This window comes from Anomaloglossus baeobatrachus, chromosome 1, assembly GCF_048569485.1.
Source record: "Anomaloglossus baeobatrachus isolate aAnoBae1 chromosome 1, aAnoBae1.hap1, whole genome shotgun sequence".
Lineage (NCBI taxonomy): Eukaryota > Metazoa > Chordata > Amphibia > Anura > Aromobatidae > Anomaloglossus > Anomaloglossus baeobatrachus.
In genome coordinates this window covers 484,166,243-484,184,076 of record NC_134353.1, presented here as the reverse complement: position 1 = coordinate 484,184,076, position 17,834 = coordinate 484,166,243, and the positions used below count along the sequence as shown (strand labels likewise).

The 17,834-nt window shown below is 46.4% G+C and overlaps 1 protein-coding gene across 1 annotated transcript in view; it reads left to right on the top strand.

Annotated features, from left to right (window-relative positions):
* The first annotated feature begins 1,573 nt into the window (after positions 1–1,573).
* The window catches only part of NR2C2AP (nuclear receptor 2C2 associated protein), a 32,772-nt gene continuing 16,511 nt past the window's right edge, over positions 1,574–17,834 (top strand). Inside the window, exons 1-2 of the mRNA XM_075338428.1 lie at positions 1,574–1,654; positions 12,565–12,655. Coding sequence (XP_075194543.1) covers positions 1,587–1,654; positions 12,565–12,655 — 159 coding nt within the window. The 5' untranslated portion in view covers positions 1,574–1,586. The remainder of the gene's footprint in view (positions 1,655–12,564; positions 12,656–17,834) is intronic.

Sequence of the window (17,834 nt, the reverse complement as noted above, 5' to 3'; positions counted from 1 at the left end):
TATACACCTGGTTATATGCCATATGCATTCATTCTCCTATTATCTACAGATATTTCATGATCATTCCATACCTATAATGCTCAGGTAACATAATATACACTTGGTTATATGCCATATGTGTTCATTCTCCTATTATCTACATATATTTCATGATCATTCCACACCTATAATGCTCAGGTAACATAATATACACCTGGTTATATGCCATATGTGTTCATTCTCCTATTATCTACATATATTTCATGATCATTCCACACCTATAATGCTCAGGTAACATAATACACACCTGGTTATATGGCATATGCGTTCATTCTCCTATTATCTACAGATATTTCATGATCATTCCATACCTATAATGCTCAGGTAACATAATATACACCTGGTTATATGCCATATGTGTTCATTCTCCTATTATCTACAGATATTTCATGATCATTCCATACCTATAATGCTCAGGTAACATAATACACACCTGGTTATATGCCATATGTGTTCATTCTCCTATTATCTACAGATATTTCATGATCATTCCATACCTATAATGCTCAGGTAACATAATATACACCTGGTTATATGCCATATGTGTTCATTCTCCTATTATCTACAGATATTTCATGATCATTCCATACCTATAATGCTCAGGTAACATAATACACACCTGGTTATATGCCATATGTGTTCATTCTCCTATTATCTACAGATATTTCATGATCATTCCACACCTATAATGCTCAGGTAACATAATACACACCTGGTTATATGCCATATGTGTTCATTCTCCTATTATCTACAGATATTTCATGATCATTCCACACCTATAATGCTCAGGTAACGTAATATACACCTGGTTATATGGCATATGCGTTCATTCTCCTATTATCTACAGATATTTCATGATCATTCCACACCTATAATGCTCAGGTAATATAATATACACCTGGTTATATGGCATATGCGTTCATTCTCCTATTATCTACAGATATTTCATGATCATTCCACACCTATAATGCTCAGGTAACATAATATACACCTGGTTATATGCCATATGCATTCATTCTCCTATTATCTACATATATTTCATGATCAGTCCACACCTATAATGTTCATTCCATGTCTAACTTGCCAAAGAAACCTTTTATACATCTACATAATATACACCTATTAAGTTATTATCCTCATTCTTTTTATTTATTCCTTTTCATCATTCTTTTTAGTATGTCCCGCGGCCCATACACCCAGCTGAGTTTGAGACCCCTGTTCTAGTCAGAGCTCCACATGATAAAAAAGTGCTGTATGTTTGATATGTTTGTTCCTCGCCCCTTTTTTTACTCGGAAGAACAATGTCAGGAATATAAGCAGATTGTGACAGGCTGTCAGACACTTCATATGTGCCCCTTCACAATCGCTGCATCTCTGTTTCCCGCCATAAAATAATGAAAAAAAAGACTGAAAATGCTTCAAGAGGAAACATGCGGCTCTGCTGCCATCTGCTGGCTACAAGCAGTATTACCATGTTCATTCTCATCTCGAGGCTTGGAATGCTTTACGACACACTCTAAAGCAGGGACGAGCTTCACGACAACAGCATGTACTGCTGCTATGTATTTTACGGCAAAATGGTGGCGACTGTGCTGTGTTCTAGGGTAGTGAGCAGGTGAGAGTTGATTGTTTACTTTCTTTCTATAATGGGGTGTGTGAATATTTTTTTTTTTATCTGTCATCCATCATAAAGTTATGTGATTGCTATTGAAAGAGCTGTGACAGCAGCTGAGCATTGACTGCTAGATCTAGTAGCATAGGGCATTGCACTGGCCATGTCCACACATCATCAGTCACCCACTAACCAGCTACCGCTGAGTCCACAATACTGAGCTTTGGCCCTCCCTGAGGGGGCTGCTGAAATTGGTCTGATGGCTCAGAAATGTACCCTGGGAGGTCAGATGTGCCTGTGGCAGTTGTCATATGGTGCCACTAGTAGCTGTCAGATGGTACCTGTGGCAGCTGTCATTGTGCCTATGTCAGCTGACAGCTGGTGCCCTTGGCAGCTGTCATGGTGCTTGTATCTGCCAACAGATAATACCTGTGGTAGCTGTCATTGTGCCCGTGGCAGCCGACAGATGGTGCCCGTGGCAGATGTCATTGTGCTAATGTCAGCTGAGAGATGGTGCCCATGTCTGCCGACAGTAGCTGTCATTGTGCCCGTGTCAGCTGACAAATGCTGTCGTGGTGCCTGAATCTACCAACAGATGGTGTCCATGGCAGCTGTCATTGTACCCGTGTCAGCTGAGAGATGGTGCCCGTGTCTGCCGACAGTAGCTGTCATTGTGCCCGTGTCAGCTGACAGATGGTGCCAGTGGCAGCTGTCATGGTGCCTGTATCTACCAACAGATGGTGCCCATGTCAGCCCACCAGCTTCCATGACTTCACATCACAGTTTCCATAGGACCTCTGGGGAAAATGAATGCCCACAGTGCTTGACTTAACATGGGCAATGCCATCAATTTTCTTTCCGCTCGGTACACACGATACATTGCCCCAAGCGTTATTAACCCCTTCATAGCCAGGCAACGTTTTGTTTTTGCTCTGTTGTATTATAATAACTTTATATTCTTCTATTAGCATAGCTGTATAGGGGATTGTTGGGGTTTTTTTGTGTTTTTTGTGGGACAAGTATTTTTTAATGATGCCTTTCTACTTAATGTTCTGACAAAAGGTAAACAAACTCTGGGGAAAATGGGTGGAAACAAAACAAATCAAGTTTCACCTGTTTTTGAGTTTTTTGTTTTCTATGGCATTTGTGATTCTCCAAGTCGGTACGATTGCAGGGATATCCAACTCTTTGTGATGACAAGCTGTAATTTTTGGGGGTGCCATTTATGAATACATGCAACACTTTGAACATTTAAAAACAAATTTTTTTTGGGGGGGGAGATCTGAAAACACCTATAATCACTAGTTAAGTCAGTGATACATACACAGTATTTCACAAAAGTGAGTACACCCCTCCACATTTTTTTTTAATATTTTATATCTTTTCATGAGACAACACTGAAGATATGACCCTTTGATACAATGTAAAGTAGTCAGTGTACAGCTTGTATAACAGTATAAATGTGGTGTTCACTCTAAATAACTCAACACACAGCCATTAATGTAAAAACTGCTGGCAACAAAAGTAAGTAAAATTGGCAAATTTTGCCCAAAGTGTGACTATTTTGTGTGGCCACCATTATTTTCAAGCACTGCGTTAACTCTTGGGCATGGAGTTCACCAGAGCTTCACAGGAGCCACTGGATCCTTCTCCATGACGACATCATAGAGCTGGTGGACATTAGAGACCTTGCGCTTCTACACCTTCCATTTGAGGATGTCCCACAAATGCTCAATAGGTTTTAATTCTGGAGACATGCTTGTCCAGTCCAGCACCTTTAGGCCCGTTTCACACGTCAGTGAAAAACAGTGACGTTTTTCACTGGCGTGTAAAACACGCACATGTCCCTGCGTGTGCCGTAATTCACGGCACACGTGGGTTGTCTAAGTGCAATCCGGGCTCCGTTCTCCGTGGCCCGTGATTGCACTTAGAAAACAACTCACCTGTGCCCGCTCCCGCTCTCCATGGTGCTGATCGCTCCCGCGGTGCAGCATCCGGCCGGCGCTGACCCCCGCAGCAGCTGCTTCCGGGTCGGCTGTGTCGCGCATAATGAATATGCGCGACAATAATGAGCCGGCTCAGAAGCAGCAGGCTGCACGGGCTGTAGAGGACATCGCTGGACGCCGGGTGAGTAAAAATGATTTTTATTTTATATGCACTTTTTTCTGGCACGTGTTTCACGGACCACACCACTGCGTGGTCCGTGGAACATCAGTGATGCCAGAAAAAAATGGACATGTCTCCGTGCGGCAATCACGCACACGCGGGTACGCCGCACGGAGACACTTGCAGTGAAAAATCACTGATGTGTGAGCAGACCCATTCATTATAATGGGTCTGCGTATGTCAGTGATTCTGGTACGTTTTAAAAAAAGCACAAACGTACCAGAATCACTGACGTGTGAAAGGGGCCTAACCCTCAGTTTTCTTTAGCAAGGCAGTGGTGGCCTTGCATGTGTGGTTGAGATCATTATTCCAAAGGGAGATGATCCTGTTATGCTTCAGTATGTGACAATACATGTTGGCATTCATGGCTACCTCAGTGAACTGTAGCTCCCTGCAGCACTCATGTAAACCCAAACCATGACACTCCCACCACCATGCTTGACTGTAGGCAAGACACACTTGTCTGTACTCCTCACCTCGTTACTGCCACACACGCTTGACACCATCTGAACCAAATAAGTTTTTCCTGTTCTCATCAGAACCTCCGCCCCCTTTGAGCTGACTTTTTTAATTATACCATTTTTTTGTGTGGATGCTACCTTTGATCGCCTGTTATTGCATTTTTTTTTTTTTTTAATTTGCAGCATCCAAAGTCGTAATTTTGGCATTTGGAATTTTTATCTTGCCATGCCGTGTACAGATCAGATTAATTGATTTTATCTTTTCATAGATTGGGCATTTCTGACTACCGCGATACCAAATGTGTGTATATTTTTTTTATTTTTCAGTTTTATTTTCAATGGTGTGAATGAGGGTGATTTGAAACTTTAACTTTTTAACTTTTTTTTTTTCTTTTTTTAACTTTTTCTTTTTTAAAACTTTTATTTTTTCTACATTTTTTTTTTAATTTATTTTACTAGTCCCCTAGGGGACCTCATCATTGCTCAGTCGGATCGCCTGTTCATTTCTGCTGATCATAGCTACACAGCTCTGATCAGCAGAAATGCATCGTTCCTGTGTGAACAGGCACTCTGTTGGATCTCACAGGAAGTGAGTCATGGTTGTGTCAGGGCTCATCAGCTGACCCCGCACTACCATGGCAACACCAAGGCACCCTGTGATAACATCACAGGGCGCCGATGGTGGTGGGGAACAGCCTTTTTGTCATAAAGCTTAAATATAAGCCCCACCCCGAAAATAAGCCTTAATCGCAGTTCAATAATGAGTGTCCATGCAGCTAAAAAAGTTAAAGAATACTGCAGGATACTACATTATAGAAGGCAGACACCCTCAAAAGAGAGAAGACAGAAGAGAGAAGACCCCGCGATCATACTCACCAGACGAATGGGAGGACCTGCAGTGGAACACACATCCACACACATCAGATCGCTCGCACACACACATCAGATCTCACATGAGATCGCGAGAAGGGAAAAGATCACAATGCAGACCAAAACCCAGATGTTACCACATGAGATGTGCTGCGCTGGTGTGTATTGCACTGAGCCGACACATAGGAAGAAGTTCACTGTATGAGCCACTACCTCAGCTCAGCGCAGTAACAGATTGCAGAGGGAAGCGCTCGGAAAGTCAGACTTGGGGTGTGCAGTGTGAAGATCCGTCCCCCGACGAAGCCACCAATGCGAAACACGTGTTGGGACGCCGGTCCCTACGTGTTACCCCGGTATTCCTAGTGACCTGACCTTGGTGAGTAATCTGCCTCATTTCACATCATACATGGAGGCAATTCAGCATTATTGTGTGAATGCCTCTGCATATAATTGATCAGGCTTCCTTGGACTCTGGGCACTTGCCTACAGGGTTTGTAGGGTCACTCTTGGTGAGTTTCTACTCCCTTATTACCTTTCCGGGACACGTGGGGTTTCTTTCCCCTCCAGCACACCCCTTCCCCTGGTCCTATATTGAATGTATTTATTGTATACCCTACAGCATCTAATAAATATTTGATATTTCTTCAGCGCTCTATTGGGAGACCCAGACGATTGGGGTATAGCTACTGCCCTCCGGAGGCCACACAAAGCACTACACTAAAAAGTGCAAGGCCCCTCCCCTTCTGGCTATACCCCCCCGTGGTATCACGGGTTCTCCAGTTTTCAAGCTTTGTGCGAAGGAGGTCAGACATCCACGCATAGCTCCACAGATTTTAGTCAGCAGTAGCTGCTGACTATTTCGGATGGAAGAAAAGAGGGCCCATATAGGGCCCCCAGCATGCTCCCTTCTCACCCGTGGATGGTGTTGTAAGGTTGAGGTACCTATTGCTGGTACAGGGGCTGGAGCCCCACATGCTGTTTTCCTTCCACATCCCCTTGTAGGGCTCTGTGGAAGTGGGATCCTGCCGGCCTCTAAGCTCTGACGCCGGGCTCCATCCACAGACCCATAGCACCTGATGGATACGGAGCAGGAGTACAATCAGGGACATGGCCCTGCATCATACAGGTACTCTGTGTCCCCGGCAGGCACAGACACACTCCGGGCTGGCTGGGTGTTGTAGTGCGCCGGGGACCGTAAAGATTGAGTTGGTGTTCCTACAGTTTACTGGGGGACTTTGTGTTGTGGGAACGCAGCGCCGACCCCCACTGGACCGGGCGGCGCTGCTGTGACTTGTGGTGCGCCGGGGACACGCCGACCGCGCTTTTACGGCGGCGGCGTTTATAAATCCAGTCCCCGGCTTTTGCGGCCTAGCTCCGCTTCGTTCCCGCCCCCACCCTGTCAATCAGGGTAGGGGAGAGACGCTGTTTCGCAGCAGCGACGAGGGCTGGAGCCTGATTTACATGCTCCAGCCCTCTCACTAGGCACAGAGGGAAGCAGGCTTCCCGCTCTTAGCCAGGAACGCCCAGGGCCCGCCCCCCCTCCTCTCTCAGGACGCCGGCAGCCATTACATGCAGTCTGGCTGGAGGAAGGACGCAAGGCTCTGGGAGACCTGGACTAGGGGGCTTTTGGCGACCACACACCAGCTCTTAAGCGGGCGGTAAGCGGCATTTCAGCTGGCCCCTCTAGTGCCTCAGTGTGTATTGGTGTACTGTGTCACCAGATATATATATTTATTTATTTCTTGCACTGTGAGGTCGCTTCCTGGCTGGATACCCCAGATCGCTCTGAGGAGGCAGCAACATGTCATCCACAAAACGCAAGGCTGCCAAGGCTAGGGCTGTGTACACTGCGTGTGCTGCATGTGGGGCTGCTCTACCAGCAGGTTCCAAAGACCCCCATTGTGTGCAATGCTCAGATCCGGTGCTGCTTCGCCAGCCGGAGTCCGGAGGGGTAGTGACCCAGGCTGAGACGCTTGTAAGTCCTGCCCCGGTGTCAGGGACAGACTTTGCAGTTTTTGCTGATGGAATGTCTGTGACTATGGCAAAGATCCTTGAAACTTTGCAATCCATGACTGGGGCTCAGTCTATGGACACGGCGAGGTCTCTGTCCTCTAATCCCCCTCAGTTGGAATTAGCCCAGACTGCAAGGGGGTCCCCGGATTCCCAGGCTGAGTATTATGACTCAGATGATAGCCCCAGCCACCCTATGCGAGCTCGCTGGGAAAGACCCTCAACGTCATCACACTGCTCAGGGTCTCAGCGCAATCAGTCGCCCTGTGATGCGTCTGAAGAGAGTGATCAGGAGTCTTATCCTGGAACCCCTCTCAATCTGGATACCCCGGATGGGGACGCCATGGTAAACGATCTTATCTCAGCCATTAATAGACTGTTGGATATTTCTCCCCCAGCTCCTTCTGCAGAGGAGGCAGCTGCAGAGCAGGAGAAGTTTCGTTTCCTCTATCCCAAGCGTAAATTGAGTGCTTTCTTGGATCACTCTGACTTCAGAGAATCAATCCAGAAACACGACGCTCATCCAGAAAGGCGTTTCTCTAAACGTTCTAAGGATACACGTTTTCCCTTCCCCCCCTGATGTGGTCAAGCGCTGGACCCAGTGTCCAAAGGTAGACCCCCCGATTTCCAAACTTGCAGCTAGATCCATAGTTGCAGTGGAGGATGGCGCTTCACTTAAGGATGCCAATGACAGACAGATGGACCTTTGGTTAAAATCTGTCTATGAAGCTATCGGCGCGTCGTTTGCTCCAGCATTCGCAGCCGTATGGGCACTCCAAGCTATTTCAGCTGGTTTAGCAAAAGTGGATGCTATCATACATCCAGCGGCGCCGCAAGTGGCGTCCCTTACCTCGCAGATATCTGCGTTTGCGTCTTACGCTATCAATGCGGTCCTAGAATCTACCAGCCGCACCTCAATGGCGTCCGCCAATTCGGTAGTTTTGCGCAGAGCCTTGTGGTTAAAGGACTGGAAAGCAGATGCTGGTTCCAAAAAATGTTTAACCAGCTTGCCTTTATCTAGAGATAGACTGTTTGGCGAGCCATTGGCTGACATCATTAAACAGTCCAAGGGTAAAGACTCTTCCTTACCCCAGCCCAGATCAAGCAAACCTCAGCAGAAAAAATGGCAGCAGAGGTTTCAGTCCTTTCGAGGTTCGGGCAAGACACAATTCTCCTCGTCCAAAGGGACTCAGAGGACGCAAAGAGTCTCAGATTCCTGGCGGGCTCACGCACGCCCCAAGAAAGCAAATGGAGGAACCGCTTCCAAAGCGGCTACCTCATGACTTCCAGCCCCCCCCCTCCGCATCTCCGGTTGGGGGCAGGCTCTCCCGCTTTTCCGACATTTGGACGTCACAGGTCAAAGACCGGTGGGTGACAGACATTTTGTCTCGCGGGTACAGAATCGAGTTCAGTTCTCGTCCTCCAGCTCGGTTCTTCAGAACCTCCCCACATCCAGACCGAGCAGATGCCCTGCTGCAGGCGGTGGACTCCCTAAGAGCGGAAGGAGTAGTGGTTCCTGTACCGCCTCAGGAACAAGGGCGAGGGTTTTACTCCAATCTCTTTGTGGTTCCAAAAAAGGACGGCTCGTTCCGTCCTGTTCTGGATCTAAAGCTGCTCAACAAACATGTGCACGCCAGACGGTTCCGGATGGAAACCCTCCGCTCTGTCGTTGCCTCAATGTCTCAAGGAGACTTCCTTGCCTCAATAGACATCAAAGATGCTTATCTCCACGTGCCAATTGCTACAGAACATCAACGTTTTCTACGTTTTGTGATAGGAAACGACCATCTTCAGTTCGTAGCTCTGCCATTCGGTCTGGCGACAGCCCCCCGGGTCTTCACCAAGGTCATGGCGGCGGTGGTAGCAGTCTTGCACTCTCAGGGACACTCGGTGATCCCTTACCTAGACGATCTACTTGTCAAGGCACCCTCTCAAGAGGCATGCCAACTCAGTCTACATGCTACGCTGGAGACTCTACAGACGTTCGGATGGATCATCAACTTTCCAAAGTCGAATCTGTCACCGTCACAGTCGCTAACGTATCTTGGCATGGAGTTTCATACTCGAGCAGCGAGAGTGAAGCTTCCGCTGAACAAGCAGCGGTCCCTACAGACAGGGGTGCAATCCCTCCTTCAAGGCCAGTCGCACCCCTTACGGCGCCTCATGCACTTCCTCGGGAAGATGGTGGCAGCCATGGAAGCAGTTCCCTTTGCGCAGTTTCATCTGCGCCCACTTCAATGGGACATTCTCCGCCAATGGGACGGGAAGTCAACGTCCCTGGACAGGAAAGTCTCCCTTTCCCAGACGGCCAAGGACTCTCTACAATGGTGGCTCCTTCCCACCTCATTGTCTCAGGGAAGATCCTTCCTGCCTCCATCCTGGGCAGTGGTCACGACAGATGCGAGTCTGTCAGGGTGGGGAGCAGTGTTTCTCCACCACAGGGCCCAGGGGACGTGGACTCCGCAGGAGTCCACCCTTCAGATCAATGTTCTGGAAATCAGGGCAGTGTATCTTGCCCTACTGGCCTTCCAACAGTGGCTGGAAGGAAAGCAGATCCGAATCCAGTCGGACAACTCCACAGCGGTGGCATACATCAACCACCAAGGAGGGACGCGCAGTCGGCAAGCATTCCAAGAAGTCCGGCGCATTCTAATGTGGGTGGAGGACACAGCCTCCACCATATCCGCGGTTCACATCCCAGGCGTAGAAAATTGGGAAGCAGACTTCCTCAGTCGCCAGGGCATGGACGCAGGGGAGTGGTCCCTTCACCCGGACGTGTTTCAGGAAATCTGTCGCCGATGGGGAGTGCCGGACGTCGACCTAATGGCGTCCCGGCACAACAACAAGGTCCCGGCATTCATGGCGAGGTCGCGCGATCAAAGAGCTCTGGCGGCAGACGCATTAGTTCAAGATTGGTCGCAGTTCCGGCTCCCATACGTCTTCCCACCTCTGGCACTCTTGCCCAGAGTGTTACGCAAGATCAGATCCGATTGCAGCCGCGTCATACTCGTCGCCCCAGACTGGCCGAGGAGATCGTGGTATCCGGATCTGTGGCATCTCACGGTAGGTCGACCGTGGTCACTGCCAGACCGACCAGACTTACTGTCCCAAGGGCCGTTTTTCCATCAGAATTCTGCGGCCCTGAACCTGACTGTGTGGCCATTGAGTCCTGGATCCTAGCGTCCGCAGGATTATCTCAAGGAGTCGTAGCCACAATGAGACAAGCTAGGAAGTCGACGTCTGCTAAGATCTACCACAGAACGTGGAAGATTTTCTTATCCTGGTGCTCTGCACAGAGAGTATCCCCTTGGCCATTTGCATTGCCCACTTTTCTTTCCTTCCTGCAATCGGGGTTGGAAAAGGGCTTGTCTCTCAGCTCCCTTAAAGGGCAAGTCTCGGCACTATCCGTGTTTTTTCAGAAGCGTCTAGCACGTCTTCCTAAGGTGCGCACGTTTCTGCAGGGGGTCTGTCATATTGTGCCCCCGTACAGGCGGCCGTTAGATCCGTGGGATCTGAACAGGGTACTAGTTGCTCTCCAGAAGCCGCCTTTCGAGCCTTTGAAGGAAGTTTCCTTTTCTCGCCTGTCACAGAAAGTGGCGTTTCTTGTTGCGATCACATCGCTTCGGCGAGTGTCGGAGCTGGCAGCTCTGTCATCCAAGGCTCCCTTCCTGGTGTTCCACCAGGACAAGGTAGTGCTGCGCCCCATTCCGGAGTTTCTCCCTAAGGTCGTATCCTCGTTTCATCTTAATCAGGATATATCCTTGCCTTCCTTTTGTCCTCATCCGGTTCACCGGTATGAAAAGGACTTACGTTTGCTAGATCTGGTGAGAGCACTCAGAATCTACATTTCCCGCACGGCGCCCATGCGCCGTTCCGATGCACTTTTTGTCCTTGTCGCTGGTACGCGCAAGGGGTTGCAGGCTTCTAAAGCCACCCTGGCTCGATGGATCAAAGAACCAATTCTAGAGGCCTACCGTTCTGCGGGGCTTCCGGTTCCTTCAGGGCTAAAAGCCCACTCAACCAGAGCCGTGGGTGCGTCCTGGGCATTACGACACCAGGCTTCGGCTCAACAAGTGTGCCAGGCAGCTACCTGGTCGAGTCTGCACACTTTCACCAAGCATTATCAGGTGCATACCTATGCTTCGGCGGATGCCAGCTTAGGTAGAAGAGTCCTGCAGGCGGCAGTGACACCCCCGTAGGGGAGGGCTGTTTTGCAGCTCTAACATGAGGTATCTCTTTACCCACCCAGGGACAGCTTTTGGACGTCCCAATCGTCTGGGTCTCCCAATAGAGCGCTGAAGAAGAAGGGAATTTTGTTACTTACCGTAAATTCCTTTTCTTCTAGCTCTTATTGGGAGACCCAGCACCCGCCCTGTTGTCCTTCGGGATTTTTTTGTTGTTTGCGGGTACACATGTTGTTCATGTTGAACGGTTTTTCAGTTCTCCGACGTTATTCGGAGTTAATTTGTTTAAACCAGTTATTGGCTTCCTCCTTCTTGCTTTGGCACTAAAACTGGAGAACCCGTGATACCACGGGGGGGTATAGCCAGAAGGGGAGGGGCCTTGCACTTTTTAGTGTAGTGCTTTGTGTGGCCTCCGGAGGGCAGTAGCTATACCCCAATCGTCTGGGTCTCCCAATAAGAGCTAGAAGAAAAGGAATTTACGGTAAGTAACAAAATTCCCTTCATTTCACTATTGCTTGTTTTGGGTTTCTCTAATCTCAGCAAATCTAAAGACTCTCTTTTCTTTGGTTATTATAATGGTATACAGGCAGATCACTGTGCACACCTGAGATCACAGCGGCCGCCAGGGATTTGTGTGACGTAGGATGTTGAGAGGAAACACCGGGACACTACAGGGACCATAACCTTTTATAGCAGACACGATTGCCCCCGTCGCAGCAGGAAGCTGGTTGCTGGGGTGAACATGTGTGTTCACTATCAAAGAAAATTAAATATTCACTGCTCCCCATTCCAATAATCCTGCCCACCTCTCGGAGCTGGCTTCAAGTGTAGAGAGGTGGACGACATTATTGGTGTGGGGAGAAGTGAATATTCATTTAAGTTTAACAGTGGGCACACATGTTTGGCCCGAGCCACTGCTGCAGCGTGCTCCTTCCTCCTGTCACCCGCTCCACCGCTGCCATCTCACCAGCAAGCCAGGTACATCCCGACTATGAGACTCGCCCCCAAATTTCCTCCCAAATTTTGGAAAAAAGAAGTTCATCTTATGATCCGCAATATACGGTATCTCCTTTGGTTATTAAAAATGGATGAGAGAAAAAAATGGGATGCAAAACTAAGGTTAAAAAGAGGCAGTAGGGATGACACATGAGGACAAAAATCGATCCCTTTTTCGCTGATGTAAAAACATGTGTTAATTATGTTATTTAATTTTTTCCTGAAGGGTTAGTTCAGTTCTTCAGAGGGATGTTAAGCAGTTTGGCAAGCAGTACCTTTTGGACCGCAAGGAAGAAACCTGCTGGAACTCTGATCAGGTACAATCATGTTAGGTGATGTTCGGTATAGTAAAAAGTAGTCCTTAATATGCATATGTACTTTTGTTTCTTTTAGAGTAAATTCGCACTATGCTGACTTTGTTGCGAAAAGCTGTGCAACTGTCTTGTTAATCTAAAACAAAGCCATTTGGATATTCAGAAACAAGTTTCAGTGGCAAAAATTTTTGCGGCAATATGTGCAGTGTAGGACATTACCCTAAAGCCCTATTGCGCTCCATGACACACATGCTGTCATGGAGCTAACCAGGATGTGTGGAGCAAGCTCTGGAGCTGAGCCTGCCCCATATAGGGCAGACACCAGCTGTGTTAATAGACGGCATCTTTCAGTATTCATAACCCCTTAAATGCCTCAGTCAGTCATCAACAGTGGTATTTAAGTGCTGCAATCCAGCCCAGGCGATTCATTCGGGCTCTCATAACACTCCCCCTCATTGCAGTCTCAGAGTGCCAATGGTTTGTAGTGATAGCTGGGGACCTCTTGAAGGCCACCATCGATGCAATATTTATTCTTTCGTGAAGTCCAACCATAGGAGACTGTGATTTTTACAGTATAAAGCCTGCTGTGCATGTTACGAATCTGCATACGATATCGTATGCGATCGTAACCGCCCCCATCGTATGTGCGGCACGTTCAATTTTGTTGAATGTGCCGCACAAACGATTAACCCCGTCACACGTACTTACCCATCCATACGACCTCGATGTGGGCGGCGAACGTCCACTTCCTGGAGTGGGAGGGGACGTTCAGCGTCACATCGACGTCACACGTCAGCCGGCCAATAGAAGCGGAGGGGCGGAGATGAGCGGGACGTAAACATCCCGCCCACCTCCTTCCTTCCGCATTGCTGGCCGGGAGCTGCGGGACTCAGGTAAGATCTGTTCATCGTTCCCGGGGTGTCACACACTGCAATGTGTGCTACCCCGGGTACGATGAACAACCTGACGTTCAATTCATGAGGAATGTACGACGTGCATGCGATGAACGTTTTATCGTTCAATCGCACGTAGCTGTTACACACTACAATGTACCTTACGATGCCGGATGTGCATCACTTACGACGTAACCCCGCCGACACATTGTAAGATATATTGTAGTATGTAAAGCGGGCTTAAGCCAATAAGGATCACATGATTTCATTAAAGGGAACCTGTCAGGTCAAAAAAGCGTTCTGACCTACAAGCAGGAGCCTGTGTGAGCTATTAACCCCTATATTGTGTAATATGCAAGTAATAAAATACGTTTTATTACTTACATTTTCCCTATGTAAATAGCATAGGTCTCTAGCCCCATGGGTATCTCATCGCCCTGTGGGCGTCTACATGCTTTCCATAGTGTCATGCCCCTGTGGGTGTGATACAATGGATTTACATCAGCGACGTGACCATCACTACTTCAGAATCTCGCGTATGCGCGCTTACCTTTTTGCTGCCTTATCCTGGTGTTTGCTGGTCACCTTCTGACCCGCACCGCGCATGCTCAGAAGACTCCTGCGGTTCTGGTTATGCGCAGCGCACGTCAGAAGACGAGAAGCAAGCGCCAGGATGAGAAGGCGGCGAGAATGGTAAGCGCGCACGTGAGATTCTGAAGCTGCAGAACTGACGTCGCTCATGTAAATCCATGGTATCATGCCCACAGGGGCATGACACCATGGAAAGCATGTAGACGCCCACAGGGCGATGAGACACCCATGGGGCTAGAGACCTATGCTATTTACATAGGGAATATGTAAGTAATAAAATGTATTTTATTACTTTCATATTACACATTATAACAACACAGGGATGGGTAGGAAAGGGTTAATAGCTCACACAGCTATATGTAGGTATATATATGTAGGTTTTAATGCTTTTTTTACCTGACAGGTTCCCTTTTTAGAAACTGAAAAATGAAAAAGTAAACTGTAAGAACAAAAGTTTTTAACAATTTTTATAGCACCACTCCAGCTTTTTTTTTTTTTTTTTTTTTTTTAGTTGCAGTGCTTTAAATATAAGCCCCTGGCCCTTGTATTATGCTCACCTTCCAGTGCCTTCACCTTAAATCGCCACCGCTCCAGTCGGGCTTTGGCAATTTGTGACCTGTTGTCAGCTCCAGTGTTTCATGGAGGTCACAACTCAATGCATCTCTTGGAGAGCCTTGTGACGTAACTTCTGACTTCCTACCAATCAGAAGTTACAGTCACAAAATGGGGTCGCAGGACTGCATTAGTAAAAGGTGAAGCTGCCAGAAGTTGAGTATATGACGGGGGGGCAGCAGAATTAGATTTTAAGCGTCATTCCAGTGTTAAAAAAACACTGGAATGATGCTTTACAAAAAAAAGCATAACAATGTAAATCTCTAAATTTTCCCCAGGTAACAATCAAGAAATGTAAAATAATGAAAGTTCTGAATATATAAGGTATTGTCAGATCAGTCAAAGTCTGATTTCTTAAAATCTAAAATTATTTGTACAGAAAATGTAAGGATTAAAAACATGAATTTTTTTTTTTTTTTGTTGCGGCAACTCAATAAAAAAAGTAATAAATAGCAAATATATACTTAGTATCCAAACATGGTATGAATAAAAATGTTAGCACGACACGCAAAAATATAAAAAAAAAAACTCACACAGTTCTATCTTTTACACCTACAACAAACAAAGTCAATTTCATGGAAATCATTACTATTCTTATTTATTTACAGAGCACGATTGATTCCATGGTGCTGCAAATGGGAAGGGGTTATACACTACAGTTCAAAAGTTTGGGGTCACCCAGTCAATTTCGTCTTTTCCATGAAAAATCATACTTATATTTATCAAATGAGCTGCATAATGAATAGAAAATATAGTCCAGACATTAACGAGGTTAGAAATAATGATTTTTACTTGTAATAATAATAATTTTCTCCTTCACTCTTTGCTTTCGTCACAGAATGCTCCTTTGCAGCAATTCCAGCTTTGCAGACCTTTGGCATGCTAGCTGTTAATTTGCGGAGGTAATCTGGAGATATTTCACCCCATGCTTTCCCCCCTCCCACAAGTTGGATTGGCTTGATAGGCACTTTTTGCGTACCATACGGTCAAGCTGCTCCCACAAAAGCTCAATAGGGTTGAGATCTGGTGACTTAGCTGGCCATTCCATTACAGATAGAATACCAGCTGCCTGATTCTTTCCTAAAAAGTTCATGCATAATTTGGAGGTGTGCTTTGGGTCATTGTCCTGTTGTAGGATGAAATTGGCTCCAATCAAGCGCTGTCCACAGGGTATGGCATGGCGTTGCAAAATGGAGTGATAGCCTTCCTTAATCAAAATCCCTTTTTACATTGTACAAATCTCCCGCTTTACCAGCAGCAAAACAACCCCAGACCATCACATTACCTCCACCATGCTTGACAGATGGCGTCAGGCACTCTAACAGCATCTTTTCAGTAGTTCTGCATCTCACAAATGTTCTGCTGTGTGATTTAAACACCTGAAACTTTGATTCGTTTGTCCATAACACTTTTTTCCAATCTTCCTCTGTCCAATGTCTGTGTTCTTTTGCCCATATTAATCTTTTACTTTTATTAGCCAGTCTCAGATATGGCTTTTTCTTTGCCACTGCCCTGAAGGCCAGCATCCCAGAGTACCCTCTGCACTCTAGACGTTGACTTTGGCATTTTGCGGGTACTATTTAAAGAAGCTGCCAGATGAGGACCTGTGAGGCGTCGATTTCTCAAACTAGAGACTCCAATGTCCTTGTCTTGTTGCTCAGTTGTGCAGCGGGGCCTCCCACTTCTCTTTCTACTCTGGTTACAGCCTGTTTGTGCTCTCCTCTGAAGGGAGTAGTACACACCATTGCAGGAAATCTTCAGTTTCTTGGCATTTTCTCACATGGAATATCCTTCATTTTTAAGAACAAGAATAGACTGTTGAGTTTCACATGAAAGTTCTCTTTTTCTGCCCATTTTGAGAGTTTAATGGAACCAACAAATGTAATGCTCCGGATTCTCAACTAACTCAAAGGAAGGTCAGTTTTATAGCTTCTCTAATCAGCAAAACTGTTTTCAGCTGTGCTAACATACTTTCACAAGGGTTTTCAAGGGATTTCTAAACATCCATTAGCCTTCTAACACAGTTAGCAAACACAATGTACCATTAGAATACTGGAGTGGTGGTTGTTGGAAATGGGCCTCTATACACCTATGTAGATGTTGCATTCAAAACCAGACGTTTGCAGCTATAATAGTCATTTACCACATTAACAGTGTATAGTCTATTTTTGTTTAATTTAATAGTAGCTACATTGAAAAAAAAATGTGCTTTTCTTTAAAAAATAAGGCAATATCTAAGTGATCCTAAACTTTTGAACTGTATTGTACCTTCACACAGACACCCCAAACTAGGCTGTGTACAATAAGAACAATTAGATCACTCAAACTGCAAGGAAAGGAAGGTCACAAACGATGCAAAGTGTGTTAGAAATGGAGAATAAGAAAGGACACCACTTGGCAATGCGACACCTGCCCAGAAAAAACTAGCATTAGGATAAGACTGTTTCAAATAATCCACACATTCATGAATTACTACATTTTTGTGATTTACCTTCTCATTGAACCACTTGATGTACTCAGCACAACTTACATATCCCACCTTAAAATACTTTACGCAACTTTGTAAATGCGACATGGTGCCCATAAACCATTGCAGAAAACTCTGCACTCCAAATCATCACTTCTTCCTTTTGGAACTAGTTAGTGTGCCTGAACAGTTGTTTCTAGCAACACATGAAGTATCGACATAGGAGAAATTGCATCCTATTACCCTCATGAAAATAAAAAATGTGAGGCTAAAGAAACTTTTTATTTTTCTCTCCACTTTGTTTTAATCAATGTGAAGTAACACCTATTCTCACCTCCGGTGTCGTTCCAGTGGTGTCAGCAGACTCTCCTGGGGATTGCGTGACATTGTCACATGATACCTTTGGCCAACCAGTCCTGGCTTTACCCTCCCTTCTTTTGTACGTTATTGGCATGCAAAGGAACAAAGAGGCCAGCAGTGCTCTCTTCCTCCAGATGTCTTGAATTTTCCAAAGGAGGGGACAGTGAAGCCAGCACTGATTGGTTGCAGGGATTGAGTGATATTTTTATGCTGATACTACTGAAGAGGCACCGGAGGTGAGTATAAGTGATATTATTTT